General features: G+C 31.8%; 2 protein-coding genes and 1 long non-coding RNA gene across 3 annotated transcripts in view; all 3 read right to left on the bottom strand.

The window, feature by feature from the left end:
- On the bottom strand, positions 1206 to 2123 carry LOC107620891 (protein FAR-RED IMPAIRED RESPONSE 1-like). The gene has a single exon (XM_016322985.1). It carries the CDS (start codon positions 2121 to 2123, stop codon positions 1206 to 1208), a length of 918 nt encoding a protein of 305 aa, XP_016178471.1.
- LOC107624133 lies at positions 12102 to 13916 on the bottom strand. Its single transcript, XR_001616757.2, has 2 exons — positions 12521 to 13916; positions 12102 to 12431 (listed from the first exon to the last, which is right to left on the bottom strand). It is a non-coding gene; the product is annotated as an uncharacterized LOC107624133 (long non-coding RNA).
- LOC107624134 overlaps positions 14528 to 19586 on the bottom strand; it is a 5849-nt gene continuing 790 nt past the window's right edge. Inside the window, exons 2-3 of the mRNA XM_021114645.1 lie at positions 14817 to 15110; positions 14528 to 14598 (exon numbers count right to left, since the gene is read on the bottom strand). Coding sequence (XP_020970304.1) covers positions 14570 to 14598; positions 14817 to 15110 — 323 coding nt within the window. The 3' untranslated portion in view covers positions 14528 to 14569. The remainder of the gene's footprint in view (positions 14599 to 14816; positions 15111 to 19586) is intronic.

Here is a 19586-nt window from a genome sequence, read left to right as displayed (position 1 = left end):
CACAAAAATGGAGTCTTGAAGAAAAAGGCAGCGACGCGAACGCATGGACGACGCAGCCGCGTGCCTAGCGCGAAAAGACAGCGACGCGAACGCGTGACTGACGCGGATGCGTGCCTTGAGCAGAACGCAAATGACGCGTACGCGTGACCGACGCGACCGCGTGGAAAAGAAAACTCCCGGATGACGCGACCGCGTGACCTACGCAGACGCGTGATAGACGCCACGTGCAGAATCTGCAGAAAACGCCCACAGCGATTTATGGACCTTTTTTCGGCCCAATTCTGAATCCAGAAACACAGAATATAAGTCAGAGAATGGAGGAATCAAAAGGATAACATACATTCATAATTTTAGGATTAGATGTAGTTTTTAGAGAGCGAGGTTCTCTCCTCTCTCTTAGGTTTTAGGATTAGGATTCCTCTTAAAGGATTTAGGATTTCAACTTCCTCTCAGGTTCAATATTCCTTTTATATTTTTATTTACTCTAATGCTTTTATTCGTATCTGATTTATATTACCAATTTGGCTCATGAACTCTTTTTGTTTAGATTGATTTTCTTTTATTAATGCAATTGAGGTATTTCAGATTTATCTTTAGCTTTTTTTATATTCTTGGCTTTAATTGATTAATTGGAGACTCTTGAGTTATCAAACTCATTGTGATTGATAATTGTTATTTTTGCTAATTGAATTGAATTCCATTAACTCTAGTCTTTCCTTAGGAGTTGGCTAGGACTTAAGGATCAAACTAATTAGTCCACTTGACTTTCCTTGCTCTAGTAAAGGTTAACTAAGTAGGATTGAAACTCAATTCTCATCACCATTGATAAGGATAACTAGGACAGGACTTCCAAATTTTTACACCTTGCCAAGAGTTTTATTAGTTATTAATTTATTAATTCCTGCAATTTATTTCCCTTGTTCAAACCTTTTGAAACCCAAAAACACCATTTTTCATAACCAATAATAATTCATACTTCCCTGCAATTCCTTGAGAAGACGACCCGAGGTTTAAATACTTCGGTTTATAAATTTATTTGGGTTTTGTTACTTGTGACAACCAAAACTTTTGTACGAAATAATTCTCTATTGGTTTAGAAGCTATACTTGCAACGCGATAATATATTTGTGAATTTCTTTACCGACAGGAAATCCGCTTCGTCAGTCTTCTAACTGTGAAATGCCTCAACGAACATGACAAGTTGTTCAATTGTGACCCTCCATGCCACAGTGTCCACATTGATGTTTTCTTTTATTGGACTGTGCAGCACCCCCTTTTGTCCTACATTTTCTTGGGTCCCTTGGCATGCTATGTCCCAGATCATTGGTTGCAAGCCCAGCTCCAGAAGCATTCACTTGCACATCATCTCTTATACTATCTACATCATTAACCAACTCTTTTTGTGCAGCATCTTCTTCCTTAAATTGTTTCAACAAATTCATAGCCATTTCCCGTGTATAGATAAATCTCTCGTTATCTTGGCAAGCAAAGTTGGCTAGTTGTCTAAACCAATCCATCAAACAACCGTATTGACTTAGTATCAAAGAATCCCAATGAAATCCGACCGTATTTTGCAAACCTACTTTGGCAGTCTTGTTCCACTGAGGCAAGACTAATGACCTTGACAACTCTTCTATATCTTCATGCACCAAGACGCAAACTATGTATTCACAAGGTATTCCAAATGATTCCATTCTCATACATAAACAATTGAATTCCATCTCAATGTCACAACAGAATACATGCCACATCTCATTTGGCGTTCGGTCCAAACCGACAGAGTAAATCACATAAGAGCCAGTTTGCCTCATATTTATTACCTTCATTGATGCAGCTCGTACAAGGATTGGTTGGAACATATAAAATATTGATAGGGTGTAAACATTGGCAGCACTCCTCTCTAACTGTTGAAAACAGGTTTGCATAGTGGGTCTCCCATTCACAGATGCGAGGTTAGCCTGGACCTCTTTCCACCGAATATGGTCGACACATCGATTTAAGTGTTGAATGAACTCAACCAGATTGTACCTTGAATTGTCATACTTTGCAATAATTGATTTTAATCCTTCGCACCGAGAAGTAGTCTGAAAACTAGCAAAAAACTTATATGTGCAGTTGCCCATGAATGTCTCTTTTTATACATATCTAGGACCATTTCTCGTTTTCGACACCAAATCCCTCAACCATTTCAAACCACTTTTGACGAAATACATCAATTTCATAGTCGCCTAGCATACACTTTTTAAACATGGAGGTAAACTGGGGCTTGCCAATGTTACTTGTTGTATTGCGAATCAGATGCCATGCACATAATCTATGATGTGCATTAGGAAACTCTTTCTCAATGGCGAACTTCATTGATAGATCACCATCCGTGATAACCAAAACAGGTACTTTCCCATTCATTGCCATCTTTAGTTGTTGTAGCAACCACCTATATGTGTATTTTTCCTCATCGCAAATTAAAGCAGCAGCAAAGATGATTATTTGATTGTGATGATTGACACCAGAAAATACCACCAATGGACACATATATTTATTCTTCTTATAGGTAGCATCAAAAGCTAGCACATCGCCAAATAATGAGTAATCTGCCCTACTGAGACCATTGCACCAGAATAAATTGCGCAAAGTACCATCGGCATCTATGTGATGATTAAAATAGAGAGAAGGGTCATTTGTTGCTTGATCTTCTAGATACTTCAAAGCTGCATATGCATCACCGGGTAACTGGCACCTCTGCTTTGTTATTTTATTGTACATGTTCCTTTATGTGAAAGAGAGATACTCGTAGCCACCTGCCTGATTTGCTAATGCCCGATATATCTGTCCAACACTAATCCCACCATTTTTCATATTAATCTTGTGGCTAATATCAGCCTCAGACATGAATCTATGCCCATGAAGCAATCCAATCAACCGAGGATCCAGAAGTGGATGATTGTATTCATTAGAAAAATAAGAAATAAACCAACGACCACTAGGTGCATCTAGACAAATCTCCATCATTGCACTGTAGCCACACCTTGTCTTAGGAGTAGGTATTCTCTTAAAGTTTCCAATGCCATAATTATTTTATGGTCTACATCCTTCACAATGACATACAAAATTCTTCAACTTAAGTACACCCGCACGACTCTTCCTAGTCCTGTTCTTCCGAGCACTAAAGCCTCTTGTCCTTGCATATCTATTGTAGAACTCAAATGCAATGTCGACATTAGAAAAGTGAAAATGACATACATCTTTGTCCCTGATATTCCAAAATTCAACCATCCCAATGTCTTCGAGTGAGTCAATGTTATACCCTTCATCGAAGCCGTGATAATCAAACATTGGTTCCACATTTGTGTCGTCCTCATCCATATAATCCACGTCAACTTCCTCATGTTTTTTTTCCTCCTGCTCATACCGATCATATGATATATGCTCGCTATTAACCCCTTCATAAGAAAATTCCTGACCCATTACTTCCTGAACACCAATACACAATTCAAAATGAAACTTAAGTTTGTATATAAATTGCCAAACATGATAAGAACAAATATTTTTAAAATAGAGACTAAATAGTAACAGTAGAAGTAGAACCATTGAACTTGATATCGTCCGCACACCGAGTACCAGCCATCACAAATCACAGTCTTTTAAAATTAAAAACAATCCAATAGTGTCAATCTTAGGAATCATGGAATTGGACATGAGTTTCATTTATTGTATTAAGGGGGATGATGCGTGAGCATCTTTTCTATCTTTTCCTAGTGAATTTGCATTCAAATTGTTGAGTTTAATCAAGAATTAAATATCTTTTAGCCACTATGGATGCTACTTTGAGTCATGTGCAATTCTGTTTATTTCAGGTGATATTCGGATGGATTTGATGGAGTTTCTGTAGAAAAAGAGAAGAAAGCAAATGATGTTGTCAATCCTGACTTCCCTGCACTCTAACATGAATAACTCAAGCTACAGAGGTCCAATTGACAAATTCCAGTGGAGTTGGAAAGCTAACTTCCAGAGCTTTCCAACGTTGTATAATAGTCCATACTTCTTCTCCAGCAAATCGGCAAGGGTGGCGCCTAACTTGGGATTCTCCAAGTTAGGCGCCAAGACAAACTTAATCCATCAATTGCGTGCTGTATAAGTGGCGCCTAACTTTACTTTTCCCAAGTTAGGCATCAGGACAAGAAAGAGACTCAAAGTTCACTACCAAGGTAGCGCCTAACTTGAGGTTTCTCAAGTTAGGCGCTAGGTACAATAAGCACACACAATTTGGTTCGACCAGCATGAAGTTAGGCACCACTCCCTTCCAAGTTAGGCGCCAACACCACCAACAACACTCAAAGCAATTCAGCGAGGTTCAAGTTAGGCGCTACTCCCTTCCAAGTTAGGCGCCAGCTTTAAGAATCAAAGTGGTCACCATTCATCAATTGAAGATGCACGAAGATCATCATTTAATTTTGATTAAACTTTATTTTATTTAAGAATAGGAAAAGATATTATTTAGTTTTAGGAAATATAATTTACATTAATTAGGATTAGATATAAAAGGGAAAAGAATCAGCCCTTCGGGCTCTTCTCTTCTTTTCTACCTCATTCCGCAATTTGCAGTTTTTCTGAATCCTAGTTTTCTCTCTGAACCATGAGCAACTAAACATCCACTATTAAGGTTAGGAGCTCTGTCTATTATATGGATTGATACTATTATTTTTCTATTTTAATTCATATATTGATTTCTATTTCAAGAATTGCTTTCGTTCTTTATCTTATGAATCTGGGTGGAACGAAAGTATGACCCTTGTTCTAATTGAGTTCTTGAAAAGTTTGGAAAAGTTCTTTACTTGAACAAAAGCTTGAAAACAATTTCTCCTAAATTTAATGGGATACGTGACAAATAATCTTCTTATATTTGGATAATTATGATTTCTGTGGCATATAAACTAGAATTGAACTTAACCCTCTAATTGGAATCAAGTGACCAAGGAATTGACGATTGATGAAGGTTAGAGGAGACTAAAAAGGTCTAAGAAATTAGAGTTTAGTCATATATAGTTTGACATGAATTGAATCTTGCATGATTAAAAAAGTTGGTAAGAAAAGTTAATCCGAAAAATAAATATCTCTGAAACCTTAACTATTCTCTCCATATATTTCACAACCCATTTACTGCTTACTTTCTGATTCTCTGAATTTACTGTTAATGCTTTTGAACTCTCAAAACACTCTTTTCTGTTGGTCTAACTAAGTAAATCAGTTAACCATTGGTGCTTAATCCATCAATCCTCGTGGAATCGACCCTCATTCACTTGAGGTACTACTTGCTACGACCCGGTGCACTTACCGGTTAGTTTGTGGATTATAAATTCCACACCAGGGGAAAATGAAGAAGCGTGAATTCAAAATCTAATGGTAGAAGTAGAAGAGTAAAAACAGAAACACAATCGCCACTGCCAGTTATGCATGCGGTGGGTGCAAAGGACAAAAAACTAATGAAGAGTATATATCCTCTATCTATCAATCTATCTATATTTTTGATCCCATGTCATAAATTTTTCGCTGCTTGCGGCCACCGAAGAACACATTGTTTCCCCTTTGAGAGCCTCGCAAAGTTTGCTTAGCTGCCACCTCAATCCATAGAAACAGATTGCTCACAAGATTAGCTATGCATATGCCCTTCGATGAAATGACCCCATTTTAAACACACTGCTTTCTTTGAGTTGATTGATTGTAGCCCCCTTCCCTAGCCCTTCACTGCATTCACTTTGGACAACTAGGCAATCCTTTCAAGTTGTGCAACATACGTGTCTTCCACCTTCTCTGCTTATATATAATTAACTATCAAGAATTAAAAAATAAAAAAAAATAACAACTAGCCCCTCTTTCCCCACACAAAACAAAGTTTGAACAGAAGACAAAATGCAAATTTTGCACATGAACAACCATAACCAGCACTCTAAAAACTATTACTACTAACAACTAACTAAGGTTTGAAGTTTTACTATGCTAGAAATTTACTCCCAAAAATTAATTCCCTTATTAGACTCAATTATATTTCTCATCCAATTGGTAGAAAAAGTGGGGGATACTTTGACATTCGAATTGAATTTATAATAATAATAAAGGCTGAAATATCAATTGATTCATTGAGAAGAAAAGATAGAAATGCTTAACAAAGAGAAATGTTCTTCTCAATGAAACATATATTGATGGATATAGAAAGCTAAGGTAGCCACCCAAATCTAACTCCTCACAAACTCACATTGCAACTTGCAATTGGTGGTCCCTTAAGACCCCCAACTTGAACAAGAAAATGCTCCCATCATAATTCATAACTGTGTATGAAGTCGTGATGGTCATGCTGCAGTCTAGTGTGAATGATTGTGACACTATAATGACCCAAGAATCACAAATTGACATATCAGAGCCGTCCAAAACATTTTCATATTTGTGAGAGGAAAGCAATAACAATAATCATAATGATACAGCACAGAGCAAATTAAGCTGAGGAAGAATCATAATTTTATCACTACATACTCCATAGACTGAAAACAAATGTCAAGGCCATGATCAAACTACTAGTCGCGCAATCATAGGGCCATAAGCCATATACATTAACATCAATACCGTTATCATCATCATTCATTTTTGGCATAACTACTTAACAGATCAGTTTTAGAACGCACCAGGCACAAAAATGCTAGCGGCTATTTGTTTTTCTAATTTATAAAACAAAACAGTAGGATTATCTTATTTATAAATTTTCATTTTGAGAAATATTAGAAGACTAATATTTTTCTTTGTATTATCTTACATACTAGTCAACCTTTCCATTTTTCTTTCCAATAAAAGTATTAGCCTCTAATATTTTCCTTTTATTTTAAAAATAATGTCACTTAACAACAATAGGAAAGTGGCTTGCCAAGCCGCTGGTTACACATAACAAACTATGTTTTTATAATAAAAATGTGCACATCAAATCGGACGAAAAAAAAAGCCACTAGTCATATTTTTACCACCAATAATGGCTCTAATCTCATTATTCCTGTTTTGTTTCAAATACTATATACAGCTCTTAACTTGTTCCAGCAAGAACCTGATAAATAATTGATGCATATTAAGAATAAAGAGCACAAATAGAAGAAGCATAGCAGCAAAAACTTAATCAAGAATGGGAATAATATACTACAACTAAGTTAATTGGAACATCAAGTTCGTATTTAATTAAATCATCATTGGACATCCTGAGAAATTATATTCCTAACATGGTCCCCTTTTTTAGGACTAGCTTTTCCAACTAACTTAAATGAGATTCAAAATTTTAAAACTGATTTGTCCAATGACATTCATATCATATCATATGGTTATGGACTTGCAGTAAAGGCAAGAAAAAAGGAATAGCAAAGTGCAAAAAGCCAAGAAGGGAAAAAATATTATTTTATATGGAATCACATTCACACATCTGCACAAGACTTTAATTATAAATTTACTGGAAACAAATTTATATAGACATGCAACCATTATTGTTATAAAGGTAAAATTCTTTGATTCAATCATCTACTTTGCTAGTTGAGGTTTTGACGTTGAAAAGGGAATGGTTCAACAAGGATTTGATCCCTTCATGCTCAAAGTTTAAATTTGATTGGTCTTTACACTCAATTTTGTTTCATTTTCATGGCAATAACATTCCACCTAACTACTGAGTAGCACAGCAATATCATCACTATTATCACCTAAAAAAGAAAAAAACATACGAAATGATGAATTGAAAAGGCATAATAATTAACTAACCTCCAAGCGTTGAGGCAGCGTCTTGTGCGGCGGCGAGAATTGGCGAATGAGAGATACAGCAGAGGAAGAGGATGAGAGAATGGAGGTGATTGAAATTGGATGAAAACCCTAGCAGACATGCTTCTCTTATCTGAATCTGGAACTAAAAAGAAAAGGGAAAAAGTATAAAAACAAAAAATTTGAGGGATCAAAATCTAATTATTAATTTTTCCAAAAAAAAAAATGGGATATATTTTGTAATTATTTTGATGATGGTTAATCATACTCCTACGTAGGAGTAAGGAATCCATGGCCTATATAAAGTGTAATAACTCAACAGATATTTTTTTTAAAATGGATTTTTCATTCTCTTCAACAATACTCTTCTATACTTTCCATTTCTCTATTCTTAACATGTCGAAATACTTGGATGAACCTCTCTTCAAAATGGTGGGTTGGTATGATAAGAATCGCGGTGGAAAAATAATACCTATGACAACAGGTACCGTCTTCCATTTTCGAGAAGAAGCGATCAACTTGATATTCAAATTCTTAAAATTTTCATAGATGTTGAGTACACCCTTCGCAAAGAGAATACGGGTCATACATACGCCATCAACATTTCTGTACTTGACGCCGATGGACAATAAAACTTTCACCATGTTACCTACATTATTTTTTTATCAATAGTAGATGTAGGTTTATTTTTTATAATTTTTTTAGTGAGGGTACATAAGGAGTACATAGTATATAAAGTATAATAAATCAACTGATATTTTTTCAAAAGGGATTTTTCATTTTTTTCAACAATGAGAAGAACTTATTTTTCCTTTGCTCTCTTCACCATTCTATACTTTTCCTTCCTCTATTCTCTTAGGTGGCGTTTGGTGGAGAGACAGAGACAAAAAGACTGAGACAGACAAAAAGACTGAGACTGAGAGACAGAGACTAAGAGACAGAGACCGAAATAAATTTCAGTTGATAAAGTGAGAGACAAAAATTGAAACAAGAATAAAAATATAATTTAATTTGCACAAAAGATAAAATTGAAATTAATTAATTGAAATGAGGGTATTTTAGGTATAAAATGTTATTAAAATTTCAATCTCCGTCTCTAAAAATTTCAGTCCCCTGTGTTCCTGGAGATACTAAAATACTGAAATTTTAAGGACAGAGACAGAAATTTTAGTACCCGTCTCTGATCCAACAAACATGATACTGTGTCTCAGTCTCCCAGTCTCTATCCCAGTACCTAAACAAACGCTACCTTACATGTTGGAATACTTGGATAAACCTCTCTACGGGACGATGGCTTGGTACCATAAGAATCATGGTGGAAAAATGTTTAGTCAGGACTTCTATAGTACATCCTTCGCCAAGAGAATACGGGCCGTATATACGCCATCAAGAGTTCTGTACTTGACGCATGGAGTGCCATTTCCTGCTATCTAAAGATTGAAAACAAAACTTGCACCATGTTACCTAGATTATTTTTTTGATGGAGTGCCATTTCCTGCTGTATCTAAAGATTGAAAACAAAACTTGCACCATGTTACTTAGATTATTTTTTTATCAATAGTAAATGTAGGTTTTTTATTGTAATATTTTTAGTGGGAGTATATAAGGAGTACATAGTATGTAATAACTCAGCAGATGTTTTTTTTAAAAGGATTAAGAACTTATTTTTCTCTTTCTTAATCCGTTCTAATTCATCAAACCATTACCATCACAGGTTGAACAGCTTAGGACATAAAATTTTCTTTACATAGTATTTTTTTTCTTTTCTTTTTTTTTTCCTCTTTCTTCATCTCATTGATTCTTTTTCTCTCATTTATTTTTTGTCCAATTTCTTTTTTTCTTCCTCCTTTTTCATTATTATCATCATCATTGTCATCATCGATATTTTCTTTTGTATATACATTTTTTTCTTGTTGTTATTTATTTTTTTGTTTATTTATTTGTTTGTATATTTTAAAAAAAATTATGAAAAAGAAGAATAAAAAAGAAAAACAGAACACAAAAAATAATAATGATAATGAATAACACTAAATTTTTTTTATATAAAATATAAAAATTTTACCACGATAAACACAGAATTTGAATTAATTTTCACATATATTGCAAGATAGTTTGTTGTTTAGGACTTAAAGTGTACAATTTAACTTTAAAAATTTGTTTAGATCTTTTATTTTTGAAATAAAATATAAGAAGATACATAATTTTTTTATTAATAACAAAACATGAAAAAGAAGAAGAAGAATATGTTGGAAGAAAGAAAAAAAATGAAATATGAAGAAAAATAAAATAAAAGAAGAAGATATGTTGAAAAAAATTTCGTTGAGAAATTTTGTTGTTATTTTTTAAAAATTTTAGTGGTATTTTTGTTTCAGATAACTTTCAAGTAATTAAGAAATTTTCTATGTTACTGTTAAGAAATTTTAGTGTCAAAATTTAGAAATTTTTTCTATCAAGTTTAAAAAATTTCAGTGCTATCTTTCTAATAAATTATGTATAATTCAAAATTCTCATCTTATTCTTCTTTTTTTTTTATCTTCTCCTTCTCATTTCACTTTCTCATCATTTTTCTTGTTTTTACTTTTTTAATAAGAATAAAAAAAAACAGTAACAACAACAATAATAAAAGAACAACGATAACAAAAAATTACACAAAAAATAGAAAAAACGCGAAGAAGAAAAAGTGCATGATAGATTTACATCTTGTCTAAATGATTTTTGTTGGATTTGATTATCTATTATATATTACTAATTTTACAATCAAAATGTGTCATACATCACTTTTTCATTACAATTGAAATCAAATATTTTCCAACAAAATTAAAGAGTTCTACCCTCCTCCCTACTAATTTTACAACCAAAATGTGCCACATATTACTCCCTCATCGATTCTTCTATTCTATTATATAAAAATCGGGTTTTTGTATTTAATGATAAAGCTGACGTGGCATGCTTCTGAGAGTGTTTCCTAATTTATTTTTTTTAACTCATTAAATACAATTCATTACGTAGATTAATTATATCAACTAATTGATTTGATTAGATATTTAAGTATCACACAATTTAATATTATGTATTTGAATTAATTGAATATAATTGTTAGAGTATAATTAGGATCAATTAGATCAATTAGTATTATTCAACATATCTGAATATTTATTATAGGATATTACGTCTTTATTATTTTGATTATCTTATTATCTATAAATACCATTTTATATTGTATCATTCTACACAACTTGAATACTCACAAACATTTTTCCTATTGCTTCCTCTCCCCTTTCTAACATGATATCAGAACCATAGTATCCTCCTTGAGGAGGATAAGTTGATTTTCTTCTAGTGAAATCACCGTACTTTTCATACTTTTCTTCCGTACCATTTTTTTTCCTGCTCTTTGGTTAATGCTTTGATGCTTTTCTGACCCCATCGATTAGTTCATCCACTACTTACTTATTCTCATAGAGAAACCATATGCTTTTCATCACCTTCTCATAGTTTGTCATCTCTTTGCACTTTGTCACTTTTCAGCAGTTTTCCGCCAGTTCGCCATCTTTTCAACAGTTTTTGGGCAGTTGGCCACTCTTGCAGCAGTTCCGTCTACATTCTCTTCTAATAGTTCCGTCTGCGTTTCCTTCTGCCAGTTTCGTCTACGCTTCCTTCCAGTAGTTCTGTCTACATTTCCTTGTGGCAGTTTTGTTTGCGCACAACTAGAAAATGGATTAATACAGACAGATTTACAGACAGATTTAGTCTTTATTACAGACGAATTTTTGGTTACCGACGGATTTTGTCCCTCTGTAAAAGCCCCATCGGAAATTATTTACCGACGGATTTTTTTCCGTCGGAAAATTACAGACGGATTTTTACCAGTTACCGACGGATTTTTCCTCTGTAAATTCTCTATCTATTTCCCGAAGACGACGAACTTTCCGACGGATTTTCCGTCTGTAATTACAGACGGATTTTCCGACAGATTTTCCGTCTGTAATTACAGACGAATTTAGACGGATTTTCAGACGGATTTTCCGTCTGTAATTACAGACAGATTTTCCGACAAATTTTCCGTCTGTAATTTGAACGTTGGAAAATTATCTCACACTCTGATTACAGACAGAAAATCCGTCTGTAAATTCGTCAGTAAGGTAAAATAGAATTTTTTTATTTTTCCAATTACAAAATAAACTTGTTTTCATACAAAATAAATATAAATTTAATACAAATTTTTATCTAATTTGTATTCAAATATTTATAATATTTCAAAAAATAAACAAATTCATCGTATTATCAAACTAAAAAAAAAACTACTATAAACAAGCAAGTCAATATAATTCAAAATATAAACAAAGTGTATTGATACATCAAATATAATAATAAGTAACAAACATACATCAACAAAGTCTATTGAATAAATTAAAAGTTGTTAATGAGTATCCAAAGGGCTCTAAATGATTTTCCTCATACTAGTAAATTAAAAGACCTATATTGCAAGCAACTCCTATTCAATTTCCTAACTTATTTGAACAATTTTTACTGCTCTAATAATTAATAGATGAAGTTGGTGAAGGAGGTCCTGTGTTAATTCCACTTATCTCATCTGCAAAATTCACTTCACTTGCTCTTTCTGCTGCTGCTTCTTCTTCATCATCCCAGCTTTCCTCACACGGTCACAAATATTCTCTAAGACCAGATCATTCATGTGCTGAAATAGTAGTACCTAAAAAAATTAAAATAATTAGATGTTGACCAATAAAGGATCGAGAATGTAACACCATGATGCAAATAATGCACAAAATCCAGAATATATGTTGCATAGTCAATAGTGAACAAAATCTCAACTCACACCACAAAATCTAGAATATATGTTGCATAGTCAATAGTGATCATTCTTAACACTTTGCTGCTAAAAAAAAATAAAGCACCCTTAACCGCAATAAGTAAAAATAAGATGAGTCTAATGTTCTTAATAGCAGGTCTCTCTACAGTGTAAGTATGTCTCTTCTGTTAATTATCTCCTTTTATTGTAAAACTTTGCTCTAAACTACCTACTGAACAATGAGTATTTCAAGTTCAAGTTCATAGCATTCAATTTTGGCTGATCAGCAAACCAATTTTTTTATCAGCAAACCAATGGAAGCATTCAATTTTGGCTGATCAGCAAACCAATTTTGGCAATAGCTCTCTGAACCTGCTCTGAGCAGTTAAGGTACAGTTCATAATTTGGTGAGAATTTGGACCATGCTAAAAGTTACCACTCAAGCTGGTGTGTCCAAGAAAGCAAAAAACCCATACTTTTAAAAGTGCACTAGGTCTTTCTTCCTTAATATCAAAGGGCAAATCCCGCAATAAAAAAGATCCATACCCCTGGGTTTCAAAGATCAATGTCAAAAATTTATGTAGTCATGTATTGATTGTTCAAGAAAAACAAGGCATCAAAAAACAAGCAGTACTTGCTTTAATAAATACCTTGACCAAGAGTGAACTTTATAGGTTGATCTTTATCCCTACTAGAATCAAACATGGTTCCATCTTCCAAAGTCCCAACATAGTGCATTGCATTCTCGAGATGAAATAAATAATCAAACACTAAACATTTTTTATTATTAACAACAACTGCTACTTTTTTATTACTAACAACAACTACTGCCACTAAGAGTGTTCTTGTTTCAGCTTATGTTGCCAGAAAAATCTGATTTTCAAAAACAATCCTAATTAAAAAGATCAATAAATCTAATTTTCAGCTTCATACATTCTCAACTTCTTCAATTATATGTAAAATCATCTAAGAAGTTATGTCCAAAGCAAGTATTATTTAAGAGAGAAAAGAAATGGCTTCAAAAAGTCAACTTAAAATATTTTAACCCCCTATATTGTAATCAAAAGATTGAACTGAGAAGCATGTTGATTGTTGATGCACGCACTTCATCAAATAAAAAAGAAGCAAGAATTATGAGTGGCTTCAATATATGAATAAAAAATCATGAATGGCTTCAATATTTCTCCAAATCTAAATATGATGCATGAACCATGTACTATATGCCAGAGAATCAAATTCAATGTCTCAACCAAGTACATAGGTAAGGATGATCAATGACTTCCAAAAAGAAAAAAGAACCTATCCTATTCCACTTTTTCTTTTACTTCTATTTATTATAAAGCATTACTTACAGTATTTTAGCTTAGCTTATCTTAGCTTCCTTTTAATTGCAGTAGGGAACAAGCAATAATCAAAATTAAACAAAGGGGAAGGAGAGAATGAAAAGGATGGGAGCATAGAGAGCATACATGTTCGTTCTTTGTTCATCAAAACAAACATGTCGTTCTCAACCATCTTTGCTACTCCCAATCAGCTATAGCAATTCTCTGCTTCTGTCCTCCAGAAAGTTGGGTGCCACCTTCTCCAACCTGTGTTAAAAATAAACTATCAGGCTTTAAATTTGAATGCGTATTTTCTGATATCAAAGTGTTTTAGATCTACACTTTACTAAAAAACACAATAAAATGAGGTTAGGAGATTAGGTCACTTTGCATCTAAAATTAATTGGCCAATTCTCGAAAAAAAAGCTTATCATCGTAGAAGAAAATATACTCCATCAAGCAAACAATACAAGAAATTAATATGAATAAAAAATAAAAAATAGTAATTATAACAATTAACAAAAGAATAAACAGAGAAATTAGGTTTGAAAAACTGAAAAACTGTGAAGAGTGGCACCTGAAGCAAATTTTGAAGATATGAATCACCACATTTACCAAACTTCAAGGCTGGTCAATCTTCAACTCCTTTGCACAAACATCAAAGCCAATACACGCAGCAACTACTACCTGAACAAGAACAAGAACAAGTTGTTTGGCTACTAAGAAAACAAGAGAGAGAGAGAGAGAGAGAGAGAGAGAGAGAAATGGAAATAAGAGGCAAAACCGCAGATCAAGCACCTTTGATAATTAAAGAAGCAGAGATTAAATCACAAAATCGGAAATGAAATCACAAAATCAGAAACAACGAGGGCGAGGAGCAGAGATTAAATCACAAAATCACAAACCGGCGAGGAGCAGAGAATCAGAAACAATGGACGGCGAGGAGGGGAGAAACCCTTTGCGACGGCGACGCCACGAGCTCAACTCAGAACTTCGTGCGATGGCGAAAAGAGGAGGAACGATGCGAAGAGAGCCAAGTAGAGCTTCCCCAGATGACGAGGGCACCCACGGTCTGTTCCCGCCGGCGGCGACACCACCTTCTACCGGAGGAGAAGAGTTCGAGGGATGAGGGCTGCTGGAAACGTTCGAGGGATGAGTGTGAATGGAGTGTGAATGGGTGGTGCTAAATTTAGGGTTACCTCAGTATTTTCGATGGAAAATTTAAATTACAGACGGATTTTTTGTCTGTAATAATTTAATAAAACGCAGTGTTTTGCCTATTTAATTATAGACGGATTTTCTGTCTGTAACCATTTTCCACGGAAAAAAATTAATTTTTTCGACAGAATTATTGACGGATTCTCTTTTCCGTCTGTAATTTATGCTAATTCATTTTTTTTATTTTCCGACAAAAAATTCTTCTGAAATTCCCTCTGTATTTCCGTAGGATAAAATCCGTCGAAAATATCCGTCTGTAATAACTAGTTTTCTAGTAGTGGCGCTTCCTTGTGGCAGTTTGCGCTTCCTTCTGGCAGTTCTGTCTACGCCTCCTTTCGACAGTTCCATCTGTGCTTCCTTCAGGCAATTCTGTCTGTGCTTTCTTCAGGCAATTCCGTCTGCACCCGTTCTATCAGTTTATGTATTTTTTTTTATTTAGTTATTTCAAATAAGTTTCAAACTCAAGTTGCCACTTGAGTTTGAGGGGGATGTTAGAGTATAATTACGATCAATTAGAATTATTTAACATATCTGAATATTTATTATAGGATATTACGTCTTTATTATTTCGATTCTCTTATCACCTATAAATACCCTTCTATATTGTATCATTCTACACAACTTGAATACACACAAACATTTTCTCTACTACACTCTCTTACCCTTTCTAATAATAATAAATACAATTTAATTTAGTTAGAAGTTCATTATTTTATAGTCTTCTATATATATAAACATGACGGAATAAAATTGTAAAAATAATCTTGTTATCACTTTGGATATTTTAACTCTTTTTTCTTTTTTTTTTCTCTTTACGTGTAATTTTGTTTTGCGTTAACTTTGTTTATTTAATGATGAAATATACTCATGTTAATACTATCGTATAATAGTTTGTTTTTCTCCTATGTATTTTGATTTGTATAGTTACTATTGATCTTTTTTTTTCGTTTTCTTGAATTGTTCTATATTTTTTTTATGACTTGAAACTTTAAATAAAAAAGCAAAGAAAGGAAAAAAAACAATGGCTAAAGGCGGAGGCTAAAAGACTAAAGCAGCAACATCATTTCTCAACATTATTATTATTATTATTATTATTATTATTATTATTATTATTATTATTATTATTATTAACTTTATTTTTTTTTCTAACATTCTTTAATATAAGCTTCATTTTTTTCTTTATTATTATTAATACTTTTATTCACTTTAGATATTTTAACTTTTTTTTTCTCTTTACGTGTAATTTTGTTTTGCGTTAACTTTGTTTATTTAATGATGAATTATACTCATGTTAATTCTATCATTAATAGTTTGTTTTTTTCTGATGTATTTTGATTTGTATAGTTACTATTGATCTTACTGTTTTTATTTTCTTGAATTGTTCTTTATTTTTTTATCTTGATAATTTAAATAAAAAAAACAAAGAAAGAAAAAAATGATAGCCAAAAGTGGAGGCTAGAAGCCTAAAGCAACAACATCGTTTCTCAACATTATTATTATTAATATGAACTTTATTATTTCTTTTTTAACATTCTTTAATATGAACTTCATTTCTTTTTCTTTATTTTTATTGATGTGTTTATTATTTTCTTCTCTAATTATAAATCTCCTTATAATAATTCTTTGATAGAATATTTTTTGGTCTATTAGATTTTTTTCCCTATTTTTTGTCAAAAATAATTTATATTAGAAGAAAAAAAGAAGATACAAATTAAATTTTAACATTTAAATTTAAATAAGATGTGCAAAAGGTAACTATTGAATTCATTTGATAGATTTAAACTCTTTATATTATCGTCATTGAAAATTTCAAATACTATTATAAAATTTTAGATATTTTTTATCTTATTGTTCTTAAATTATATATTATACCGTGTATTTGAAGAGTTTCATCTTTTTTGAAATAATTGTGACATTATATACTTTTTTGGATACAAAGGGACAATGAAGTTAAAGTGAGTAACAAAATTGATTATATAATAAGATACAAATATTTAGAATTTCTAGCACAATTGACAAATTTTTAGTTTCAAAATAAATTTGTACTCCATTTTTTATCTTTTATTTGATTTTTTATAATTTTTTCTTGATTTTTCTAATTAATTATGATTGTAATAATTTATCACAAATTTGTGTTTTGTAGAAAAAATTTATCAATCATAAAATACAGAAGACTTAACCAAAAAATTAAAAAAATGTTGATTAATCACAAAATAAAAAATTATGAATTGTGCTTTAATTATGTTATAAAATACAAATTAGAGCTATTTAAAATTATTTTTTTACCATTAATGTTAACTTAAATTATAATAAGGTAAAAAGTAAAAATTGTATATAATAATTTAATTTAATTTAATTATTTATACTATTAAAATTATTTTTTATTATATTCTATTTATTTTTATTTAATTATTTAGATGGATAAGTAATAGTAAATATAGAATTATTTACGATGGATAGAATTAAGTACATCTTTTTATTGAAAATATGAATTTAAAAATATTATATTCAATTCTCAATAATCAACCTCTCATTGAACCATTGTATGTTCAAAAGATTTTTGAAGAAATGAAATAATTTTAGGTATATAATTTTTTGTAAAAATTTAATTCATTCAAGATATTTATTGTGGTTGATTAGAAAAGTAAATTGAAATGACAACTTAATATTTCTATACTTTTAAAATATTATTTATTTATTTTTTAGAATTCTTTATCATCATTTGATTGAATAAAAATTCTATTTTATCTAAAAATTTTAAAATTTCTCAACCTCAAGATCATCCATGTTAAATCATTAAGAAATATAACTGAGAGCGCGAAAGCGTCCCTTCATTCGAGAGCATGATTGAGATTAGAGAGTTTGACTCTTGTGGTTCTTTGATCTTCGTCAACTAAAACCTTCTGTATCTCTGATATGGCTGAATCAAAACTCCACTGTGGGAAAAGAGTTATGGAGGCAAGTTTGATGTGTTAGAGACCAAAATCCTGAAGTCATTCTTTATATTTGATTGTGACACTCATTAAACCCTAAAACTCAAATAAAATAGTATATATGGTTTTAATCTCATTTATCCAAATCAAAAGTAATAATAACTTATTTAATTCAATATTTATGACAATAAATGAGATAACCGTTATAAAAGTCATTTAATGTGAAATTACTTAATTTGCGATTATAATTAATATATGTATTGCCCATAAATATATTAAGAAATAAAAATTTCCTAACAATTTTTTATTTGGACTATACATATATATTTTTCTGAGATAATCACATCTTATAAATTTTATGCGCACATCTAAATGTTATTTCCCTGATTACTTTAATAATATGGTTTATCTCATATATAAGTTATGAAATTACCACAGCTTTTATCACATTAATGTCGCAACGAAACCACAGTGATCGCCATACTAAAATATTCAACTACATATCAAATTTGGATGAGAAAATTTAGAAATTATATGCAAAAATGAGATCATACATGCCTATTTCTAATTGGTCCAACTTGAATAACTCTGGGTGAGGATGACTGGGTTTCTCTTACATGGCTATAGAGTATGAACTAAAGTTGTGAATTACTAAATCTGTGATGTGAGGCAAATCTTAATTCCTAAAAAGTGTTTATATGTATATATCCGGGGCAGGTGCACTCTAAACCCGACCATGCCCTTTCCTGAGCAAAATCAATCCCGACTCGGGTCAAGTTATTACCCTCTCCAATCAGGTATGGACGGGTCGGGTACCCACGTATTCGGATACTCCTGCCAAGCCTAACCACGTATTGATACTCCAGTTATTAAGGATTTACCGCTAGCCAATGGATTGCTACACACACAAGGTGAGATTCTAACTCCTAATAGTTGTTTAAGCAGGCGAGTGAGATGATCACTCAACAAATTCAAATTTATTAAGACAAATACTAATTAGTTTTAATATTAAAAATCTTGAGAGTTTAATTTTAATTTTAACTTTGTAAAATATTTATAATAATAATTACTATGTATATTTTAATTAAGTTTTAATAAAAATTTTTTATATAATTTTATGTATTATCCCGTACAGAGTACGGGAACATACACTAGTTACAATTAAAATCAAATCTTTTCCTCCAAAATTAAAGAGTTATTCCCTCCTCTCTACTGATTTTACAACTAAAATGTGTCAAATGTCATTCTCTCATCTACCTCTCTCTCTTTTTTCTATTTCTCTCTACTATTCTCACTCCATATATAATTTATTATATATTTATATATTATTATCTAATTTAATAACTAAATGTGTCACATGACATTCTCTTATTAAAATTGAGAAAAAATATTTTGCTCCAAAATTAATAAACTTCCTTCCTAAATTCTCTCTTCTATCTCTCTCTTTTTTCTATTTCTCTCTACCTTTCTCACTTTATATATAATTTATAATTTATATTTTATATTAGTAAGTTGACAAATCAA

Source organism: Arachis ipaensis, chromosome B10 (assembly GCF_000816755.2).
Source record: "Arachis ipaensis cultivar K30076 chromosome B10, Araip1.1, whole genome shotgun sequence".
Classification (NCBI taxonomy): domain Eukaryota; kingdom Viridiplantae; phylum Streptophyta; class Magnoliopsida; order Fabales; family Fabaceae; genus Arachis; species Arachis ipaensis.
Note: the sequence above shows the minus strand (reverse complement) of the source record. Positions and strands in the feature narration are given on the sequence as shown.